The sequence below is a fragment of the Labrus mixtus genome, chromosome 4 (assembly GCF_963584025.1).
Source record: "Labrus mixtus chromosome 4, fLabMix1.1, whole genome shotgun sequence".
NCBI lineage: Eukaryota > Metazoa > Chordata > Actinopteri > Labriformes > Labridae > Labrus > Labrus mixtus.
The window spans coordinates 29,015,095-29,037,056 of record NC_083615.1 but is presented as its reverse complement, the minus strand read 5'-3'; the positions used below and the strand labels follow the sequence as shown (position 1 = coordinate 29,037,056).

The following is a 21,962-nucleotide window of genomic DNA, read 5'->3' as shown; positions in this document are numbered from 1 at the left end:
TGACGTAGTCCAGTGATGCCTTCAAAAAGAAAGGAAAATACTGTTCTACCTCTTTAGTCCGTGTAAAATACACAGGTAAAATAACGGATTCAATCTCAATCAATGAATAAAGGCCTACATTCAATATGGACAACAACATTTATAATCATATGGGTTTTGTGTCAGTCATAGCCAGTGTAAAGAGGGTTCCACCATATGGCTTAACAGGAGTAACTGGATTTTGAAGATTCAACCAAGCAGCAACATTTTTTGCCAACATTTAGTTTATGGGCATCCTACATGCGCAATGATTCTACGGAAAGTTGAACAACAGCACAAAACTCAAATATCTCCAATTTTGTTTTCAACTCAAGTGGGCCTATTCATAGTCGGATACTTATTTTTCGAATTATTCTGACAACACTTGAATGCAGGACGAGCCTTCTCCTAACCGCGGTCTCCATGGTTACCAGACGCATCTCCCTTGAAACCATAGACTTTGAAACTTGCTTGTGCCGACTGCAGCAGATGATAGGACGTCGATAATTATTGATTAACTGCATTTGGAGGTAACTTAATCAAAATGTGGCAGCAGCAAAGTGTCATTTATATTTTGACACAGTACATTTGGAGGCTTAACGCTATTTAGGCCTACTGGTACATTAGTTAGGCCCTAAACCAAGTAGACGAACATAAATTTAGCACCTCAGTGCTAATGCTGCTTTCATCTGCTCCTCGGAAATATCGGATTTATCGCATTATCGAGTTATGGCCTCATAAACGGCCCTCCAAAGTCGTGAATTGTGACGTTTGGGGGACATTTCAGGGAAGCAAAAATTCGGAGAAAGCTTGGAAACAGTGTCAACAATAGACAGTAGAAATTTAGGCTATACAGGCTATATATTTTGTCAAAAGAAGCTATTGTTTATTTTTAGTAGTTTAGTACATTTTAATATATGCATCTATTAGCTGTAGCAAGCAGGCAGACTTACTATAAATCATACCAGGTTAGTATATTAACATTGACAACTTCACCTGAAGCTCATTCTATGCTCTTCATTTTGCGAGTGTGAGAAAACTTGAATGGTATGTTGTTGGTTGTTATGACCTTACAGCTGGTATGCACGATGTTTCCAAGGAGTACATAAAGGCAGCAGAACCAGTCATCATGTTTATTATTACCATTAGATTTAACATTGTAAGATTTTTCAAGCACATTCTAATTTTGTTCTTTTCTTTTTCGTTGTGTTTATATATATATATATATTTTGTTTTTAAATTCTGATATGAATTTCTTATTTTTGTCAAAGGCACTACAATGATGTCAACCTCTCAAGAACAACAGAGAGAAAGCAGAAAAACCTGTGCCAACCTTGGGAACCCAGTTTTCTCCTGCATGATGACTCCAGCAGCAAAGGATGGACTGTCTGGGCTATGGGCAAAGCCACAGAATCTACTGTACCGCACCACGTCAAGTGACTATGGTCTCCTCCCTCCATCCTTTGAAAGCACGCCATGTGCCTACTTTCCTAAAACACAAAGATTCTCCGAACAACTAGGAAAGAGTGGGATGTATCAGGACCATTCCTTTAATACAGCCCTAGACCGAGTCCCTGTCCCAGTTAACAGAACACTCTGAGTTTATGGCGGAGTCTGTGAAAAACTGCGGAGACATTTGTGTTTGACTCTTGTGAAACATACATTTGAAAAATTAAAGAGTAAAACAGTGTTTATGGAAAATGATAGGATACCTGTGCACAACCTTCTTTTTTCATGATGAGTTGAAACCTGTACCATTAGGTAGGAAGAACAGTTATTAATTGCCACTCTGCCACAGAATGAAAGACATGTTGGTGTTCATTCACTGGCTTAAGGAGAACAAGACCAAGTGTTAAGTTCTTGTCAGTCCCATTTGATAGTCCCATAAACAACACCATCTCGATGTATTTTGGAGTTCAGATGTTTGTGATTTCATACAGAATTTTAAGACTACTGCAGCCTGGAACGTGGATCTGGATCCTGCTGCATGGAGTCACTAAGGTTCCCCTTATTCTTGTTACTTTCCACCGGTAGTTTGTTTTAATAGATGTTAGCTGATTCTTAAAAACCTCATTGGCAGTGCAGATGAATAAAAATGATATCTCTATATCTGTATTTCTCCCTTTACATCACATCTTAAGAAGCTGTAGAGGACTGGAGAAAAAGTCCCTACAAGTTCATTGCAAATTGATTCTTCACTTATTTTGTTCCAACACAACACAGGGTTTGTGTGATTATTTTGTGCTTAGTATTAAATAAATGTTGGAAAATTGTCTTCCAGGCTCCTTTATTTAACATTTACTGAAAATGCACAATTGTGGTATCATCCTAGTTTGAGGTGTTAAGGCTGGCACTCTTGGATTAAAAAGCAACTGTTACTTTATGCATTTTCATCTGATATCATTTTATGTTTTGTAAAAAGAAATGAACACAACCTTTTTCTGTCACAAACAAATGTCTTGCAGTTTTAAGGTTATAGCTTACACAAACAACAGTGACTTTTTTAGGGCTTTTTGTGCCTTTAATGGAGTGATAGGACAGTGGATAGAGTTGGAAATCAGGGAGAGAGAGTGGGGAATGACATGCTGGAAGGGGGCCACAGCTGGGAGGTGAACCCGGGCCGCCCGCTTGAGACAACAGCCTCCATGCATGGGGCGCATGCACTAACCACTGCACCACCAGCGCCCCAACAACAGTGACTTTTTTATAGATTCAACAAGTTTTGGGTTCATCATCATGATGGATGACATTTTGGTTTTATCTGAAAATAGGAGAAACTGATGAGGTTTTTTTCTTCATATGGTTTAATTGTTAGAAAAAACTGTCAAGGTGCATTATGGCCACTCTCTGAGATGAAGTGTGGAAAGGTGCATTTCTGTCACCTTGTTAGAAGAAAAGTCAATAAGAACGGTCATTCAAATATTTAATTAAATTAATGTATTAATTAATGTATAACTTCTAAGAACCAGTGCGGATCAGTGTTGCAACATTTCACAAGGTTTGCTTTGCAACATTTGATGACAAGTATAATGTCATTTTTAAAAGCAGTGGGTAATGAGCAGACAAATGAAAGCAGTCAAATAGTCTGTATCTGTAGTCTAACTGAAATGCAAAAAGGTTTGAAGCCATCCTCAGTCTATTTAATAAGTGCACTAGTGGAATCAGAACTTATCAGTCATCTTTTACCCAACTTAGAGCCAGAAAAATAACCAAGAGGTTCTCCCCAGAATAAATTATCAAGGTATCACTTATTTTTTACTGAATCTAGTTCAGCAACCCAGTGGTTCCCAAAGTGTGGGTTGTGAGCCACCAAGAGGGGGTTCTCGAAAGAACTTCCAAAAAAGTAAAACAATAGCCTACAATTCAAATAACTTATTGACGTATATTTGAACCATTAGGCTACTGTAAAAAATAAATACAAAAGTAGTTAGGCTATTTGTTTATATTGTGCGTACAAGATATCTATTTAATAGGTTATAGCCTACTTTTTGGGTCTCAGATCTCTGTTGTTTTTGTAATTGATTATAAGTGTTTGTTGTTGTTGTTTTGCTTGTTTTAATAGATAGATAGATAGATACTTTATTGATCCCGAGGGAAATTCAAAGCATCCAGTAGCAGGTTACAAAGACGTACATGACATGAAACATTTGTTACAAATTAAACCACAAAACCGACGCCCCCCTCCCATACATATATATTAACCCCAAAAAAGATTTAAAGAATACCCCTAGATGAATCAAACTTAAACTGTGCAATTAAAAATAGACTTATACAAGAAATGTACATAACCCGTGCAGGGATAAAAATATATGTGACATTTAAACAAGAACCTATAAACAGTTGAAGAAAAAAAAAATCTGTAATTAGACCTGAATATAAAAAATAAGAAAGTGTTGACCTTCTGAAGTTGTGTTGTTTATATATGTGCAGCAATGTTTAAAAAGAAGATAGTGCAGAGTTATCAAAGACATACATTAAATAACAGGCAGTGCAAACATTAAATTAAAGGTGCTATTTAAGTAATTGAGGTAATCATTAAAGTGTATTCAAGTCAAGTAATATGCTTATAAACTCGACGGCTTTGGAAATGAGGGAAACCTCATGTCCTTTTGAGAACTGGCCTAAATAAAGGTTTGAATTTAGTATTTCTGGTTATACTTTTTCCTTTCAGTAAGAGGTTTATTTCGTCCAGAGTCCAGAGTTGAGAAACCGCGCTCTCTGCTGTATGTTGAAGCTTATTGAACAGAGACCCTCCTCCGTCTGCCGCTCCGTCAGCCGCTCCGTCTGCCGTTCCGTCTGCCGCTCCGTCTGCCGCTCCGTCAGCCGCTCCGTCTGCCGTTCCGTCTGCCGCTCCGTCTGCCGCTCCGTCAGCCGCTCCGTCAGCCGCTCCGTCTGCCGCTCCGTCTGCCGTTCCGTCTGCCGCTCCGTCTGCCGTTCCGTCTGCCGCTCCGTCTGCCGCTCCGTCAGCCGCTCCGTCAGCCGCTCCGTCAGCCGCTCCGTCTGCCGCTCCGTCAGCCTCTCCGTTTGCCGCTCCTCCGCTTCCACAGCTGATGATGACCAGCCGCTGAGCTGCCGACGCTACGGAACTGAAAGCGAGCAGCCAGCTATGTGTACGAGGGTGTTAGCCAGCCGCAATATGAATTAGCTCTTTTAGTCTTTATGGAAGGTGTGTTAAGGGACATATTGATGTTGTTCTGAGAGTACCGGGTGTAGTTCCTCTGAGTAGTTCAGACTGACAGCCCGACCAGAGGGCTAAAGCTAACGGCTAGCGAGTAAGCGTCAACGTAGCCTAGCTAGCTAGTTAGCATCCTGTTTTGATAACTACTTTGGTCAGGGTTGAACTGCGTGTCTTTAATGCTGAAGCGCGTAAGTATGCTTTCAGGTTATATTTAAACCACTGAAACTACAATGCCACTTTAAAGGTCCTTATTTTGGGACTGCTAATGTCACAACGTTGGATTGGTGGGTGGCTAGCTTGGCTTGCTAGCCGGCTAACTGAAAAGCTGTTACTTGTCAACAGTGATAAAATGTCTCAACAATTTAACACTGTACTCTCTCATTGTTGATATTCTGTAGATATCTGTTCGTACAGTAAGGTATGATAGTGAAACAGCATGACACTGTCTAAAAGCTACTTTGCCTGGCATATGAATAAGATAGTTCACTAATGTTTTCATGTTTTTAAGACACTTGTGTCTTAAGATGAGTCACTTCAGTCAGTTTGCAGTTTTTCTATGATCATAGTTTTAAAGTAAAATAAGAAGCTTGATTGGATGCATCTTGGGGGCAGAGTTTCCTCAATCTTTCTTCTCTGTTTGTGTTTCTATCACAGCTATGCGAGCCGTGGATGGTAACTGGACCTGAGCCTTGAGATCTGTGATGTTCACAGAGTTTCCTGCTGCATCATCGGACTCTCCCTGGTCCCTTTAACAAGCCTTTTATTATAACTCTTTAACCAGTACTAGATCTCGGCTTGGGAACAGTATGTTAATATACGCTGACCCCACCCAACCCTCTGGGATAAGAATCCCCAAAAACCACGCTCTCCAAATGATATGATAGTAGCTGCCTGGATCACTTACTGTGCCTGCAGGAACCTTGCACGGGTACTGCTCTTCCTTTCCTCCTCAAACTCCCTTCCTCCATTCTGGGAGACCCTCGCTAGTGTCGTCTCCAGCACTGGAACAATGGGTAACAGCTGTGTGTGCAGGGAGGATAGTGACTTGGAGGACCATCACCATGGTTCATCAAGAGCAACCCGAGGACAAGCTAGGCGGGTTGACCATGGTACAGGCGCAAGTGTTGAAGCTGGAGAGGCCCGAAGCAGTCGGCCCAGGGACCCAGTGAGGCCCCCGCGCAGAGGGAGAGGGCCCCATGAGCCAAGGCGGAAGAAGCAGAATGTGGATGGTCTGGTGCTGGACACATTGGCTGTAATCAGGACACTTGTAGACAAGTAAGTTTGATGCAAGTTATGATATTTACATTACAGTTTTTAAACTTATACTCTACAGTTGAAATAGTGGTATCTGTTCTGACAGTGTTTTAGTCAAATGCCATGAGCTGATCTCTCACTTCAAATTAGCAGCTTGGTAAAACTCATGCACCCTCCAATTAGAATAGATGTCTTTCAGAAGTAGAATGACTTGAGGATGTTTTTCTGTCACAAATAGACAAATATCACATGCGAGGCTCGTTTGTGTACAAAGTCGAGTCACGCCTTTGGGATGACTAAGTAAAGTGTCGCTTTTCTTCTCAAATAAACAGCACTGTGAAGCTTTTTGTGCAGAGTTCTTAGCAACACGTTTCACAGAATAATGTCAAAGTAGATGAAAGTGTTAATTAAACTCTTTGACTAACTAATGATTCCTTATGTGGGTGCTCATAGCTGGAGGCGACTTTTATTGGCAGATGATGAATGAAAACAAAGTCAAACGTTACAATATAACTTGTCTTCATAGGAGAAGCTCCTCAAAAATTGTGTTTAATAAAGTACGTCCCTATAGCTACATACAACTTTATGATAGGTTATGAACACATCAAGTGTTAGTATACTGTTATTTATGCTTAAAAAGGGCCTTTTAGTATTTCTGTAATCACATGGAATAAATCACACAGGTGTTACAGATTTGTTGAGACGGATGTAATGAACGTTGTTAGAGCTGCTCATCATACTTTGCTTTATGAGATCTGTTGATTGTTTTGTTTTTTTCACACCTGTCTTGTTTACGCCAGCAATGACCTCAAACTTCTTTGTCATCAAAAATGTATCCAAGCTCATTAGTGCCAATGTTTCAGTCTTTGACGTCTTACTGCAGATCAAAAGTACCAAGGTGACACAGCTTCACAAACAACTCCTCCATCATCTTTACCACATGTCTTCTTTGTCATCCAACCTTTTCATGTTTTCTGTTTTGCTTTGGTTTTAAAAAGCATAACCAGGGACTTTAAGACGCACAACAGCAGCAGATACTGAATGAATTTAACCCACCGGTTTACAAAATAGTCTGCATATTGATGATACACAGCTAGCAGACTGAATAGACCTTGCTAATTCTCAACAGATGTGACTTAAATTATATAAAGTATTACACGCAGCTGCAACAGATATTATTACCATTCACATGTGGCTTAATGTATTTTGTGCAAGTCAGTTTCCTGTACTCTGGGTTATGTTTCCTCTAAGAGTTGAGATGACTTGCTGTAATGATGTAGCAAGACTTAATTTTTTTCTGGGTTGATGTTGAACACTTTTACTTCACTTGGGGCGGCTGTAGCTCAGTTGGTAGAGTCGGTCGCCCCTCAGCTGGGAAGGTTGGGGGTTTGATCCCCAGCTCCTACAGCCACATATGTCCGATGTGTCCTTGGTCAAGACATTTCACCCTGACACTGACCTAGTTGCTCCCGCTGATTTGTTGCCGGCGTATGAGTGTGTATGATTGGGATTAGTTACTTCTAATTGACACTTTCCATAGCAACCTCCATCAGTTTGTGAAAGTGTAGGTGTGACCTGCGGTGTAAAAGCGCTTTGAGTAGTCAGAAGACTAGAGAAGCGCTATACAAGCTCAAATCCCTTTACCATTTACCATTCATTCTTCTTATCATTATCATTCTCTGAGAGCTACGCTGCTGAGTGTGGCATCTTTATTTCACAGCGATTTCCAAGAATTTGATCACAGTATGACATATAAATGAAAAAAAGCCGCTTCAGTATTTAGTTAACTGTGTTTGGAAACCTGAGGATCTGACGTTATGGCTGTCAAAACAAAAGCAGTCTTCAGCTTGGTTTGAGCAATGACACGTAACATATAGCAGCATCATCAAAAACACTGTATCCCAATGTACTACATGCATGGCTTAACCTGTTCATGGGACAATACTGTCTCTGGCCTGTAGTGAAATCACAGAAACACACAAAGGTATTCGTTTCTGTTATTCCAGACACAGTAATCACAGTGTCGTAAATTCTTGGATTTGTGTTTGCTAAGTAAGAAACACCTGTGAACCGGCCTTTTCACTTTTCTGTTTTGTTTTTCAGTGACCAAGAGCCCCCTTACTCCATGATCACTCTGCATGAGATGGCAGAGACAGGTAAGGAACAACTAAAAACACATTTGCACTTTTGTGGATTACACACAAACAGAACTCTGCAAAATGAAATGCTTTTTTTTCTGTTAAAAAGTTCCTTTTTAAACAAGATAAATTAAGTGGGAAATAGTCAGACGTGATCTCTTACCATGGCTGACAGATCGCCATTATTTCATACCATCAATCTAACATAAACAAAGTATTTCCTTTTGTCAAACTGGCCTTTCCTCTGTCCTGGTCTCAACTGTGGTATTCATTCTGTTGCCACTCCCAACCAGCGTTTCCCACTAGCCTCCTCTGCAAAGTCTTCTGCATTAGTGTTGTAAACACAGACACTCACAGACACTCCCTCAGTACTCAGAGCTTCAAGTCTGGACAGTAACTTTAGAGATATCAGCATCAAGTAAACAATCTGTCCGTTAGGAAACTTGTGACTCCACAAGCGTAATTAAAGCATCTAGAGGAACTCATAGGGGGAAACAGAAAGTATTTTATCCCAAAAAACATGATCCTGTTTTAGTGCAATCAGTGAATAAGGATGTTATCTTGTGTTTTTGTAAAGTAATCAATGAGGCCCGGTCTCCAAGAAAACAGAATAACAGGTCATGACATTTCAACTGTGTTTTTTCGGAGGATTGCATATGTCTTGTAGCTTCTACCATAATAATATATTTTCCCTCTGAAGTAGAAAAACAGTTTTGGTTTACAGTCTAATCAGCATTTTCAGGGACTGATTAAGACATGTTTAGATTTAGTGTTGAGATTACATTTTCCTCATGCTGAAACTAAACTGCGCCCTAGAATGAAGCTGCGCAGATTGGACATCTCATAAATTATGCAGAGGATTTATCGTTTCTTCTGACTGATGAAAAGTTCCTGGAATTAGAAACAGGTCTTTTGTGAATATGACGTCTCGTTCCCCTCGGGCTGAGCTTGTGGAGTGTTTCCGTAAACTGCTGAGGCAGGGATATTGCCGTAACTTTCCAAGCCGCAGACAGTCGCTGTCTTTTTTTCTCTGATTATTGATATGAAGCCATCTTTTGACAACTCACTCAAACTCTTCTATCCATTATATATAAGTACAATTAAACATTCAAAACATGTGGTGTCAAACAGTAAGCTAATTTTGAAAGTGTTTGTTTGTTCTGCTCTGTTCTTGGATTAGCAGATTTTTAAAATATTTTTAGCACACAAAGATTTGTGGGTTTGAATGAGGTACAGAATAGGCTGCTTATGTCAAACTGGAGAAACCTTCAATAAACCACCCTCTCTCTGTCTGTTGCTAAGTTTCCATATTACTATGACACACATTCTGACCTTGTATGACGAGCGGGGACATACAGCTTACACTGCAGACATCATGTGTTTGTCACTACTTTTCACTTCCTGAGTACAGCCATATCGATTCTGTAACATCTGCATCGATGCATGTATTTGAAAGGAGCACATGACGATATATTGTGTAGTGTTTCCCCTAGGTTTACAGCTTTGTGGGGGAGGGGGTGCGGGCAGACGGACGGCGACACAAACACTTGAAGGAATCTTGGTGTTCATGTGTTACTTTTAATGACAGCTGTCCTATTCTATCGGAAAGGTATCCTTAAATGACTTCTTTCCCTGATTTCCGACTCTATCCACTATCCTATCTCTACAATAAAGGCACAAAAAGCCAAAAAATAAATCTAAAAACAAATGGGCCGCCCCCCTAATATTAATGGTAGGGGAAACACTGTTGTCATATACATTTTTGGAGCACAGCCCTTCCCTGCATGCATTCCCGTCACTCTGACATCTCTCCATTAATGTGTATCCATAGGTTGTGTGTGTGCCTGTGTGTGTTTAGGCCTGCATGTGTGAGCAGCATGTCTCTCAATAACAAAGTGTAAACCTGCATTTCCCTTCTGGGATCAAGTATATACTACTAAATGTGAATAAATAATTACTGTGGCAGTAACTGACAGGTGTTAACGTTTTTCAGGTTTGGCTCTACTTGAAGCTGCAGTCAATGTTTGTGTTTATTATTCATGTACCCACATGGGGAAAGACGCTCTCCTGCTGTGTGTGTGTGTGTGTGTGTGTGTGTGTGTGTGTGTGTATGTTTACCCAGTAGCCTTTGAGTTCTTGTGTTTGTTTCTTGTGTTAGTCACATATGGTGTTTGTCGCTCACATGGTGTGGTGTTGTGTGGCCTTACAACAGCCAAGTTGCGTATTAGCTTGCAGATACTGAACCCTGAAGGTAGCCAAGCAGCAAGTCAGTCATTTTCTGTGCGACACATGCTATGACTGATGTTGCATTATTCATCAGGAAGTTGGCCGGCGCTCTCATTAGTGATCGACATCGAGAGATTTTCTCACTGAGTCATCTAATGGACAGGAAGTGGATGTTTTAGTGTTTGTTTTGCTTGTGATTCTCATAGTCAAGGGGACTGTATATTTACTCATGATGTATTTTGGAAGAGTTGTTTTTTGTTGCAGGATTTATTACAAGAGTCACGTTAATTGAATCAGTCTCTTCCTTTCTTCTCCCTCAGATGATGGTTGGCTAGAGGTCGTCCAGTCGTTGATCCGAGTGATCCCATTAGACGATCCGCTTGGCCCCGCAGTGATCACCCTTCTATTGGATGAGTGTCCCCTGCCGACCAAGGTAAGTGTCTCACGTGTATGTACTTAAGGCGACACATTTACACATTTCTGATATCCTTCCACTTAAACCTAATCCATGTTGGTCCCTCTTTATGACTGAAGCTTTGTCTTCTTCTCTGTGTTGAACTTTTCTGTCACAAATATGTTTTATTCATTTGAATTCGCCCTATTTTTTACACCTCAGGACATAACAAACTCAGTCACTGACATTTAGCAGGCTGCTGATTCACACACATACAAATATATTGGGACATGTCCAGTCACTTTTCTTATCAAGCATTGTTAGCAGTTTGGTATTTAAAAAAGTATAATCCTGTTTAGCTGGCAGAGGATTTTTGTCTTTTGCTGCAGAATTTAAATTGTTATCGAGTCTCTTTTTAAATATAAGTAACACATCAAAGATTCAAATTGTGTTATTGTGACGACCAGAATGTTGGACTAACCTCCAGTGGATACTAAAGACTGTTATAGAGGTGGATTATCAGATTACAGTGCCTTGCATAAGCCCTCAGGTCCCTTTGAGATTTTACAATGATGCAACCTGGAATTCAAATCAACTTATTTTGGTCTTTATCTGATGATGAACAAACAACCGCAGTCCACATCGCAGGTATCGTGTGGAGACACATTTACATGATGGAAATTGGCTGAATGTTACATAATGATGCTGGAAGCAATTTTTCTTTCAGTCCTATTTAGGCAGTTTTTTAAGGCGCGCTATTTACCTCAATGTGATGTTTCGCCTTAAATATGAATGTTGCGGAGGCGGAAAGGGTGAGACGAAGTGATCCTCCCTCTGAACAGTCTTTGGAGGTAGTAACAGAGGCGTTACAGGGACGATGCGGGATGAGCCGAGCCAGCGGGGAAATGCAGTGCTGTGTGTGTTTGTGCATGTGGAGATCCCGCTGTGCCGTGCTTCCGAAACGTGAAATGTGAATTCACAGACTGGGACACCAACATTACGCCGTCGCATAATCAATAAGAATGCACAAAGACGTGATGACGGCTGAGCTTAGTGAAGGCCCTGTTGCCAAAATGCAATCTGAAAGGCTTTATCTTGAATACCATATAATATCACCTCACACTTAAAAAGTACTGCTTTGTGTTGATCATAACATACGAGCTATAAAACCCTTTTTGATTAGCAGTTGTGACATGACGACATATAGAAAAGTTCAAGAGGGGTGTTAAGCTCCAAAAGTTTTTTCTTTTTCTTTTCGTCTCTGCTTTCCCACATTCCCCCTCCCCGTATTGTAACAAATAAAATCTGTTAAGGACCCCCTGCTTCCCTGTCAAAAGGGACCTGAGGACAGAGAGCGTACTGAGACGTTATTAACTGTTTGGACTTTCTACAGTTTTCAACAGAAAACATAAACTTAATTCACATGTTTAAAATGTAAAGCGTGAAATCCACACCCCCGTGACTGTGTGTGCTGTGTGTGTGTGTGAGACCTTTAATAAAACATACTGCTTTGTCTCCTCTCTCCAGGATGCTCTGCAGAAACTCTCTGACATGTTGAGTTTGAGTTCAGCTCTAGCACGACAGGACGCTCTGAACCCTGCTAAACACAGAAACACTACAGCTGTCCTCGGATGCCTGGCGGAGAAACTGGCTGGTAAAGTCCTCTTTTTCACACTCGAGATTTCTAGTCCTATCCAGTCTCCTCTTTACTTCCATGATACTCGCTTGCTATCTTGAAGATATTGACAGACTTAAACCCTTCTGGGGATAATTGTCCTTGTTTGACTGCACTCCCCAGAGTGATGTGTAATCATGGAGGTTTGGTTTTATGTCTTCATAAGTAGTCTGGTGGTAAAGTGCATACTCAGATTAGTTTAGTTGTAATGAAGTTTCTTCATGATTAACAAAATAAGACATCAAGTGAAAGCAACGAGATAGAAGTGTCAGTAGGGTGATATTTTAGATTCCTTTGAAACAGTGTTACAGGAGATTATATATTTGAGTTTCTTTGCTGTTAATAAGCAAAGACATTTTCCAAAAATAATTTTCTTGGGACATGTTTTTGGAAAAGATCTTTTACAGCTGTCTAACTTTTGTCTTTTTCCCCTTTTTGTTGAAGGTCCGGCCAGTATTGGATTGTTGAGTCCTGGGACCCTCGAGTACTTGTTGGAGAGCTTGGTGGGTAAACGCACACAAACGCACACACATAACAACCGAGAATCCTTTTTTTTTTTTAAAGGTTGTTTCAAAACTGAAACCCTAGGAAAGACATTTTTTTTAATACTGCTTCATTCAGTTCTTCCCTTTAATTAATAACCACCTTTCTAATTATACTCATCGTTCTTAAAAAATATATTAACCTACATTTTCAGATAGTGAAAGCGCTACTTATCCACCTGTTGCTTATTCATATTATTGGCAATGATGACTTCTTGATCCTTAAAAGTAAAAAGTATTAGGAAATGATCATTAAATATTCTATAAACTTAGGGGTGGAAAGAGTAGCCAAGTATCTGCTTTTTACACATCAATCACTTCTACTAGTCAGAAAGTTCAAGTTAATTATCAAAAGGAAAAGAAAATAAGTGTTTTCTAACCCGCTGTCAGAGCGACAAGACAATCTTTCATACTGATCTAAAGTGAATATTGGAAAGCACTGCTACATTTTTACTATGCAGCTTCTACTTTTCAGCGCTATGTTTCAGCATGTGGAAGTTGCAAGAAGCTATGTGAGAGACTCAAAATAAACAACAAGAGGATAAACAGTAATATTATTTGTAGATTTTCTTGGTAAAGTTTATCCTGAAAAGTAAACTGAGAGTGAAGTTCATGACGAGGCTCTCAAATACAAAACATTTTATTCATCTACCATCTGTCAACAGAAGCAGAGTTTCTGCTAATAAATAATGGAAGGCATCATTCAATGAAAGTATATGAACTGTTATTTAATTTTTTTGTCTGAGCCAAAAAAACAAATCCTTAAAAACAGCTCAACCCCAAAACTATGTCCTCTCTGTCTTTTCTGTGAATCTCCCTGCAGAGCTCTGAGGCGCACCCCACCGTCATGCTGTTTGCTCTCATCGCTTTGGAGAAGTTCTCCCAGACCAGTAAGTCATTTAAAGACCAGTTCATATTACAATTCTTTGTTAGACGGCTGAAAACTGGTGACTTCTTTATGAAAACAAACAGGAAGTTTAGTACTACTCCGCTGATGGTAGTTTTCTTTTGAGTATCAAATATGACACTGTTACACAGAGACAACAGTGTTTCCTTTTTATTTACAGACCAATACAGTATGTGGAAAGTAAACAGGTTGCATAAAAGAAACTGTTGCTCTGAAGTAGTGTTGTAATACTTGAAATCGGTCTTGGTCTCGTTTTGGGATCCAAAGCATTTTTATTCTGCCTTGTCTCGGTTTCAGACAGGGGCCGACTCCGGGTTTTAAATCAAGACCACCACCGATAGGCTATTTTTCCACGTCATTACCATCATTAGAAGTAAAATGCGTCTTTCTTAAATAACAAATAACTTAAATTAATTCATGATTAGATTTTTATGCCCTGGTTACGACCGTAACCTTCCCGGTGTTACGGTCTAAGTGAATGACACGCCCCTTTAGAAAAATCATCAACTTGTGTTTGTGATATTTATGGTTTTAGTTTTGATCTTTATTGCCTTCCTCACATTTCTCTATTTTATTTTTTGTAAAGCACTTTGTAACCCTGTTTTGAAAAGTGCTATATAAAAAAAGCGTATTATTATTCTTATTATTATTATTTTGGTCTCGCCCTGCCTTGGTCTTTACTCGGGTTTGATCTCTAAATGTCTCGGTCTTGTCTCGGTCTCTGAGCACTCTGGTCTCGGGTATGTCCTAGTCCCGGTTAGTGTGGTCTCAACTACAACACTACTCTGAGGCATGTTAATACTCAAGATTAAAACTTGCCACTTCTGCTTTTATCCGTTATGCAGCTGAGACATTCAGCTTTGATTAAGCTGTTTGAGAATTTTCTGTAATGTTTGTTTGGAATATTTGAAATAGCGTTTAAACAACATGTTCCCTGTAGTCACTGTTTTTGTGCTCGAGGTTTATTAACTAAGACTTTGGTTGTTTTATCACACATGTGCGTGGTACATTTTCTTGCCCCTAGGTGAGAACAAACTAACGGTGTCTGAGTCGTGTATCAGCAATCGGCTCGCTGTCCTGGAGTCGTGGGCTGAGCAGATCGACTACCTCAAGAGGCAGGTGGGGTTCTGCTCACAGTGGAGCCTCGACAACCTGTGTGAGTTAACAGTCTGCGTGTCTGTTGGATCACAACATTTTATCAAGTTTCTTTAATTTGTGGATGAGTCACATAAGAAAAGAAAGTTTGAGGATGATTCCTCTGTTGTCTTCTGTTTAGTCTTAAAGGAGGGGCGTCAGTTCACCTACGAAAAGGTCAACCTCACAAATATCAATGCCATGCTCAACAGCAACGACGTCAGCGAGTACCTCAAGATCTCCCCTACTGGACTAGAGGTCAGTGAGGACTGACATATTTAGCAAAACTTTCTTTTTCCAACATAAAGAATCAAGTTGGTTTTTTTTGTGTATATAAAATCTGAATAAGTAATGTATGTTTTCTCTCCCCGCCTAAGGCACGATGTGATGCGTCCTCCTTTGAGAGCGTACGTTGCACATTCTGCGTGGATTCAGGCGTTTGGTACTACGAGGTGACGGTCATTACTTCGGGCGTGATGCAGATCGGATGGGCCACCAAGGACAGCAAGTTTCTCAACCATGTACTCATCCTCACTGCCTCGACCCATTCAGTGTTTGAACTTTCCTTTTCACTGTTTCACACAATTAAACATGTTGTGTTTGTGTGTGTTGCAGGAGGGTTATGGGATTGGAGATGATGAGTACTCGTGTGCGTATGATGGCTGCAGGCAGCTCATCTGGTACAACGCTCGCAGTAAACCTCACTCTCACCCCTGCTGGAAGGAGGGTACGCACTACACGCACAGTCATGACTTTGGAAAAGCATTTTGTTTTTATTTGTTAATCAATCACGTCAAGGACATTTTTAAACATTTGTCAGATTGAACAATAGGAGGGGGGGCACCGCTCTTTAAATGTCGGACTGGTCTATTTACAAATTGATCATTGTTCTCAGTGCCCCTTGGCGGGTTTGTGATTAAAGCACCTACACACTGCTGCTCACGCCAGCATTCAGGCCGTGATTCGGTTTCCCTCCCACACAGGAGGATAACAATAACAGTTTAACAAGTCTTAATTCTGCGTGTGTTGATTCGTGTCCTGTTTAGGAGATGCAATCGGCTTCCTGTTGGACCTCAGCAAGAAGCAGATGATCTTCTATCTGAACGGACATCAGCTGCCACCAGAGAAACAGGTGTTCTCCTCAGCAACGTGAGTCCACACACAGAGTCACCAAACTCTTTGTTTCCGCGTTCAGTCTCCCTCATTTCCTTGTTTTTCTTTCTGTCCCTCCCTCCTTCTTTCTCTCCTGTGGATATCCCTCTTCTCTCTCATGGTACCTCTGTTTCTCTAATAACCTCCTTTTTTTTCCCTGCTCTCTCAGGTCTGGTTTCTTTGCGGCAGCTAGCTTCATGTCATACCAGCAGTGCGAGTTTAACTTTGGGGCCAAGCCTTTCCGTCACCCTCCCTCTGTAAAGTTCAGCACATTCAATGACTTTGCTTCACTTCTGCCCAGTGAGAAGATCATCCTACCCAGGTGAGCAACACATCTGGACATTTCTGTGCCAGTGTTTAATAAAACACAATGAACGCTGAAAATTGTACTTGTGATTCTGCCGAATATTAAACACAAAGGTTGTGGGGTGATACAAATGTGACTCATTTTTTGGGTCTCTCCAGTGTACAGAGACCGTTTTCATTACTCATTCAAGTGTTGCCTACATTAAAGAAGCTCTGTAAAAAATGTTTTATTCTGTTCAATGCAGTTCATAGTTGATGCCTGAATTTTAATATGATACGAGTAAAATTCTACTGATATTGATATCTGTTTCAATACCATGGCAACAAAAATATAAGTCCTAGGCACCCAATATTGGGTAATTTCTATTTTTGCAAGCCAACTCCTAAATTGTTTAAATTGCACAAGAACATTGGCAACAGTTCATTACCGAACCAAAACATAATCTATAGAGGAGATGTCACAAATGCCCACCTCACTCTTTTTATGAATGTGTGAGCTAAGGGGTTTGTGTCCGACTAAGTTGAGACCAGAGCTATCTTCAGCAAAATAACTGAAGACAGAACCCTTTAATAATTTTATGGATTGCACAGAGCGTGGTCATGGCTTATTAGACAAGCTGTGTTGGGGGAACAAAATATATAAAATAAATCTTGGTAGCAACTTTAGATTGCCCTAGGGTATTAATTAAGTCTGCACATTTCCTGAAACTATTCAGGATGAGCTGCATGTGAAAACACACGCAGACACAAATGTCATTTTCTGCAGGAAATATTTGGGTAAAGTTACTGCAGGCGAGTGGGTGTAGGTCGATGAAGTTTCTGAAATGTCAGTCTGGTCTTCCCACTCTAAGTTAAAACCATGAAAATATCAAACTACATGTTAAAATTGATGTAAAGGCAAAAATTGTCATTTTAGCTTCGGACTCTGTTGCTTCGTCCACCATTTCCATGTTGCCTCCCCCCCCCCTCAATCATACATGGTTAGTCTTCCTCTGTGTGGTGTATGTGTGAACAACTTTCTCAGAAAGGTTTCATGGCAGCCTGCGTTAAAAAAAAACCCAGCATTGAATCCAATGTGCATACAAGGAAACATCATTTTCTTTGTGTGTCTTTGCTTGTTTGTTTATGCGTGTGTGTTTGTGTTTTCCAGACACCGGCGTCTGGCCTTACTAAAGCAGGTTAGCATCAGAGACAACTGCTGCACGCTGTGTTGTGACGTCATGGCTGACACGGAGCTGCGGCCCTGTGGACATGGGTAAGTGTGCATCTGTTGTCAACGAAAAGGTTAAATGCACAAAACTATTCAGACTGCACAAAAATACTGACTGTAAAACTATTTTTAAATCTTTGATTGAGGTCAGTAGACTCACTTGTTCACTTGTATCTGGCCTTTTCTGTGAATTAATAATAAAATCTTCCCTTTGTGTCCCCCTCCATCTTCTTGTAGTGGTATGTGTATGGAGTGTGCCTTACAGTTAGAGACGTGCCCCCTGTGCCGCCAGGACATCCAGACCCGTGTCAGACTTATTGCACATGTGTCCTGACACACTCCCTGCTCCTCCTCCAGTGAGGCGAGACACACGAGCCCTACAGCCTCCTCCTCCCTCTCTCATCCCCTCTCGCCCAACAGAGCTGCACGGATGGTGCCACAGTGTTGTGATGAGACCAGAACTGTTCATTCTGGTAAGAGGAGGTGACGATGGAGAGGTGGAGAGAAGAACGAGTCAAGAGGAGGGGAATTTAAACTACAGCTGGACCCCTGGGAGCTTTATTTCATTTACCAACATCTCCTCTTTTGTATCCTTCTGACGACTCGAAGCAGAAGCTGGGCCAAGAATCGTCAACTTTGTACTCTGTATGTTTTCTGTAGGAAAAAAAATCAGAAGTGAGGAGCCAACCAGAAAAGGACAGAACCAACCTCTCATCTGCAATCCCCCTGTGTAGAGTTATCAGACACCCTTTCAGCCCAGGGCTACTACTACTTAATCCAATCACAGTTATCTGCAGATCTGAATGGGCCAGGTAGCAGAAAAGAGCACGGCTTGTAGTACAGTATTAAATAAAAGGTACAGAGTAATTTGAGATGTTTCTAAATATCATGTTGTGGGTATAGAAATGCAAATCATGGCATTCTCAAAGTAGCAGTTTCATTCTCTTCTCTTAAGGTTTTACCAACAGCTGTTCATCAGTCTGCTTCACTGTCTCAACTATTCAGTCATACACTGACAGGATTTGCTTTCATCATTAAAGACACCTTTAGGTAAAATATAAGATTTGCTGTCGCTGTTGGAAAGCTCAAAAGTTTCACAATTATTCCTCCGTTTCAGTTTTATGATAGAGTTTACAAAAGCAAACGTTAAAAATGGATTCAGCTGTCTCACGACTGAGAGCGTTGAGGACGCGATTATATTTTTAAAACAAGTTAAATGTGAAATACTTGAATCTGTATTTGATCTTTTGATTTTCAGCACTTGCTGACCCTGCTGCTTCTTGTGCGTTATTGTCTTTGCTCAGTTGTGTTGATGTTGCCTCGGCCTCAGTCATGTATGGAAACAACCACGACAAATAAACACAGAGATTATGACTAACAGACGGTTATTCTGGAACGGACATCTTCTTATTATTCCCCCAGAAATATTATGCACAGTTGAAGAGTCAATTAGGAAGTTGTCTACAATTGCATTTTATCCAACAATTTCTTGGATTTCTTTCTTGGTGGCAACAAATTGTGATGCAGCATGCCTTTGAGTGTGGCTCAGTTCTTCTGTCGTGACAAATTCAGCCGTCTGTATCAAGACGATCATGTTCGCTCCACATGCTGTGATTTATTTTTGTGTTAATAATGAAGGCCAACTAATGGTTACAAAAAAATCTTGGTTGAGAGGTATTTCAGGGTTTGTTGATTGATGGCAGTGTTGTATTCGCAGATAAGTAAATGGTTGAAGAGAAATGTGAAATGTTGAATTTTTTAAATACCTGTTTACTAAGTACCCTCAGAGTCATTGTTCATGTTATTTTGGGTCTGATTTGGAATTGAAATATTCCTCATACGTTATGAGAAACTGCTCACAACAATGGCAACATGACCTAGAGAGTGTTCACTTCAGTGCAGAAACAAAATAATGCTAATGTTGCGACAGATCAGAGCAGTGTTGTGGGGTGTGTTGTTTTCAGATCAGAGGTGATCTTGTCCAAACTGTTTTGTCAGATGGATATGTAACTCCCTGGTTCATGCTGAGATCAATGTGGTTCTCCTATTTGTGCTTTTATGTAACAGCAAATCTCTGTGCTCTCAGATTGCCATTTCTCCATCTTTCACCCCGTGTCTTCATCGGAGCCTCATGTTTACGCTCTCTCTCTCTTTTTCTGTCACTTGCTTTGCTTGAAGCATCTCTGGGTTGGCTGACATTAATATTCTGCGACAAAAAGGACATTTGAGAGATGCTGGTTCAAGAAAGTCTCTATTTGTATAATTTAAAGAAATCCAATGACATTTCAGACTATATGACACTTCAATGTTTGATTTCTTTTTTTTTTGGTTTGTTTTTAGTCAGGTTGTTTACGAAAGAGTTACTTCTCAACTGAAATGCATGAACAGAATCTGTTGAATCATCCAGCCTATATTAGAATGATTTCTAAAAGACAAAATGCATCTCTCAGCAGGACTAAAGACTGGTCGGGTCACTGTTTGCTATCTTGTATTTCCTGGAGCACCTTAAACATGCAGGGGAGAGAAAATTCTACGGTTGGAGATTCAGGAGTGTAACGAGTACGTCAAATTAAAAAACATCTATAAAGGACTTTTGCCCCAGAGTTCCCAAAGATGTGATTGATTGGAGAATTGTTGTTTCCTGGATTGTGATATTTGTAATAAATGTATGTACATGTGAATATTTTGTATGAGATTTCATTTCTGAGTCATAATCTGTTAACTCTCACTCTGTGGTCATTTTTACTGAAACATGTCTTAAACAAAATATGTAGCTCTTACATTAAAAATGTATCTAACCAGACAATATTCTGTACCGGTAAATATCAGCTGACTAATCCTTAAATTTAAACCATAATGACAGCTGGTATCTTTTGAAGATTTGATTGTTAACTAAATTTGAATGAAACAACAGGAAGATAATGACAACAAGATTTAACCCAATAAAGGGTATAGTATTATTATAAATTATATTATTCACTGTAATTTTAGGGGAAATCTGCCTTCCTTTCTTGTTAGATCACTAGCTGTGTGGCTGTTCTATAAGTGGGATACTGTCATTGCACTTAACTGTAATCCGTGTGTGTTGCCTTATTCTGTTTTTGAAACACAGAATATTGAACAAAGTGATATCTGAGGAAAAAGGTGTAGAAGGAATATTCTTTCTGACCAGCATGTCTAAACTTCTGTTGATAAATATACATAATATAGATTTACTTTGTTTTATGACGTCTGTATTAAAGACACACTTTTTATATTTAAGCAGCTTGTTGTCACAATGATTTGAAAGTGGCCATAAAAATAAAGCTCTTCAAAGTTTCATTCAATATATTCAGTTTCATTCAATATATTCAGACTTCATTCCATATAATCAAAGTTTCATTCAATATATTAATTTCCTGAACGGCTTGCCATATATAGGACTCTGAATATGACGTGATACACTGTTCTAGTGCGCTATTTGATCTCCATGGTAACTGACAACAGAGGCAAAATGTGACACATGGAGGTGAGTGCATTACCTGGTGTTCATTTATTAAGTGTTAGAGTTCAAAAGACCTCCCACAAGCATGTTACATTTGCTATTTTTTTCTTTAGAGTTACAGTGGGACTAATAACTTAACCTACTTGTTTTATATGTTTGGGCTAATAACTCATGAACCGCGTAGCTAAACAATATTTGCACATCGTAGATCTATTTCTAGGTTAAAGCTAAATCCAATAAAAAAGTAGGCCTATGCTACTTTATATTTCTTTAGATAAAATGCAATTGTTTAAGCTGGGATTCTTTGGATATAACGTTTCAATTGCCGATCAAATTGGTCAAACAATTGGCTACCTGAAGTGACAATCATCGTATAGTTGAACAACATTGCTAAACATTTTTCTGTTTTCGTAAATAAAACTTAACGAAAGATGTTAAGCCAATACTCCTAAATAGCAGAATCACGTGTTTGTATTTTCTTCCTCCCCATCTTGGGTTTGTTCATAAAACACTCTTTTATGTGATATTCCGGACAAGGGAAAGTCTTTTAGCCTAAATACAGCAAAGCTTTACAGACAGTAACGCTCTTTGACAACATTAATGCAGGTTCACTTGTTGGTGAGGCTTTTGTAAATTGCAGCAGCATTGTGCATGTGATTAAAGTTGCAGTAGTTCCAGCTCTTACTTTAATAATGTAATTTATACAAAAATGGCCCCCTCTAGTTTATTGTTTTTCCCCATTGCAATTCATTTCATCGAATTAATAATCTTAAAAAAACACATTTTAAGAATCTATTTCTTGTCTTCAGTGTGTAAATTCATGTATTTTTAAGAAAATATACTT

At 39.8% G+C, this 21,962-nt stretch overlaps 1 protein-coding gene across 1 annotated transcript; it reads left to right on the top strand.

Annotated features, from left to right (window-relative positions):
• The first annotated feature begins 5,542 nt into the window (after positions 1-5,542).
• rspry1 (ring finger and SPRY domain containing 1) lies at positions 5,543-20,315 on the top strand. Its single transcript, XM_061036766.1, has 14 exons — positions 5,543-5,971; positions 8,054-8,106; positions 10,635-10,747; positions 12,236-12,362; positions 12,828-12,886; positions 13,749-13,815; positions 14,857-14,988; positions 15,109-15,224; positions 15,344-15,487; positions 15,582-15,693; positions 16,013-16,115; positions 16,288-16,440; positions 17,575-17,679; positions 17,872-20,315. Exons 1-14 carry the CDS (start codon positions 5,574-5,576, stop codon positions 17,966-17,968), a joined length of 1,779 nt encoding a protein of 592 aa, XP_060892749.1. The 5' UTR covers positions 5,543-5,573; the 3' UTR covers positions 17,969-20,315.
• The last annotated feature ends 1,647 nt before the right edge of the window (positions 20,316-21,962 follow it).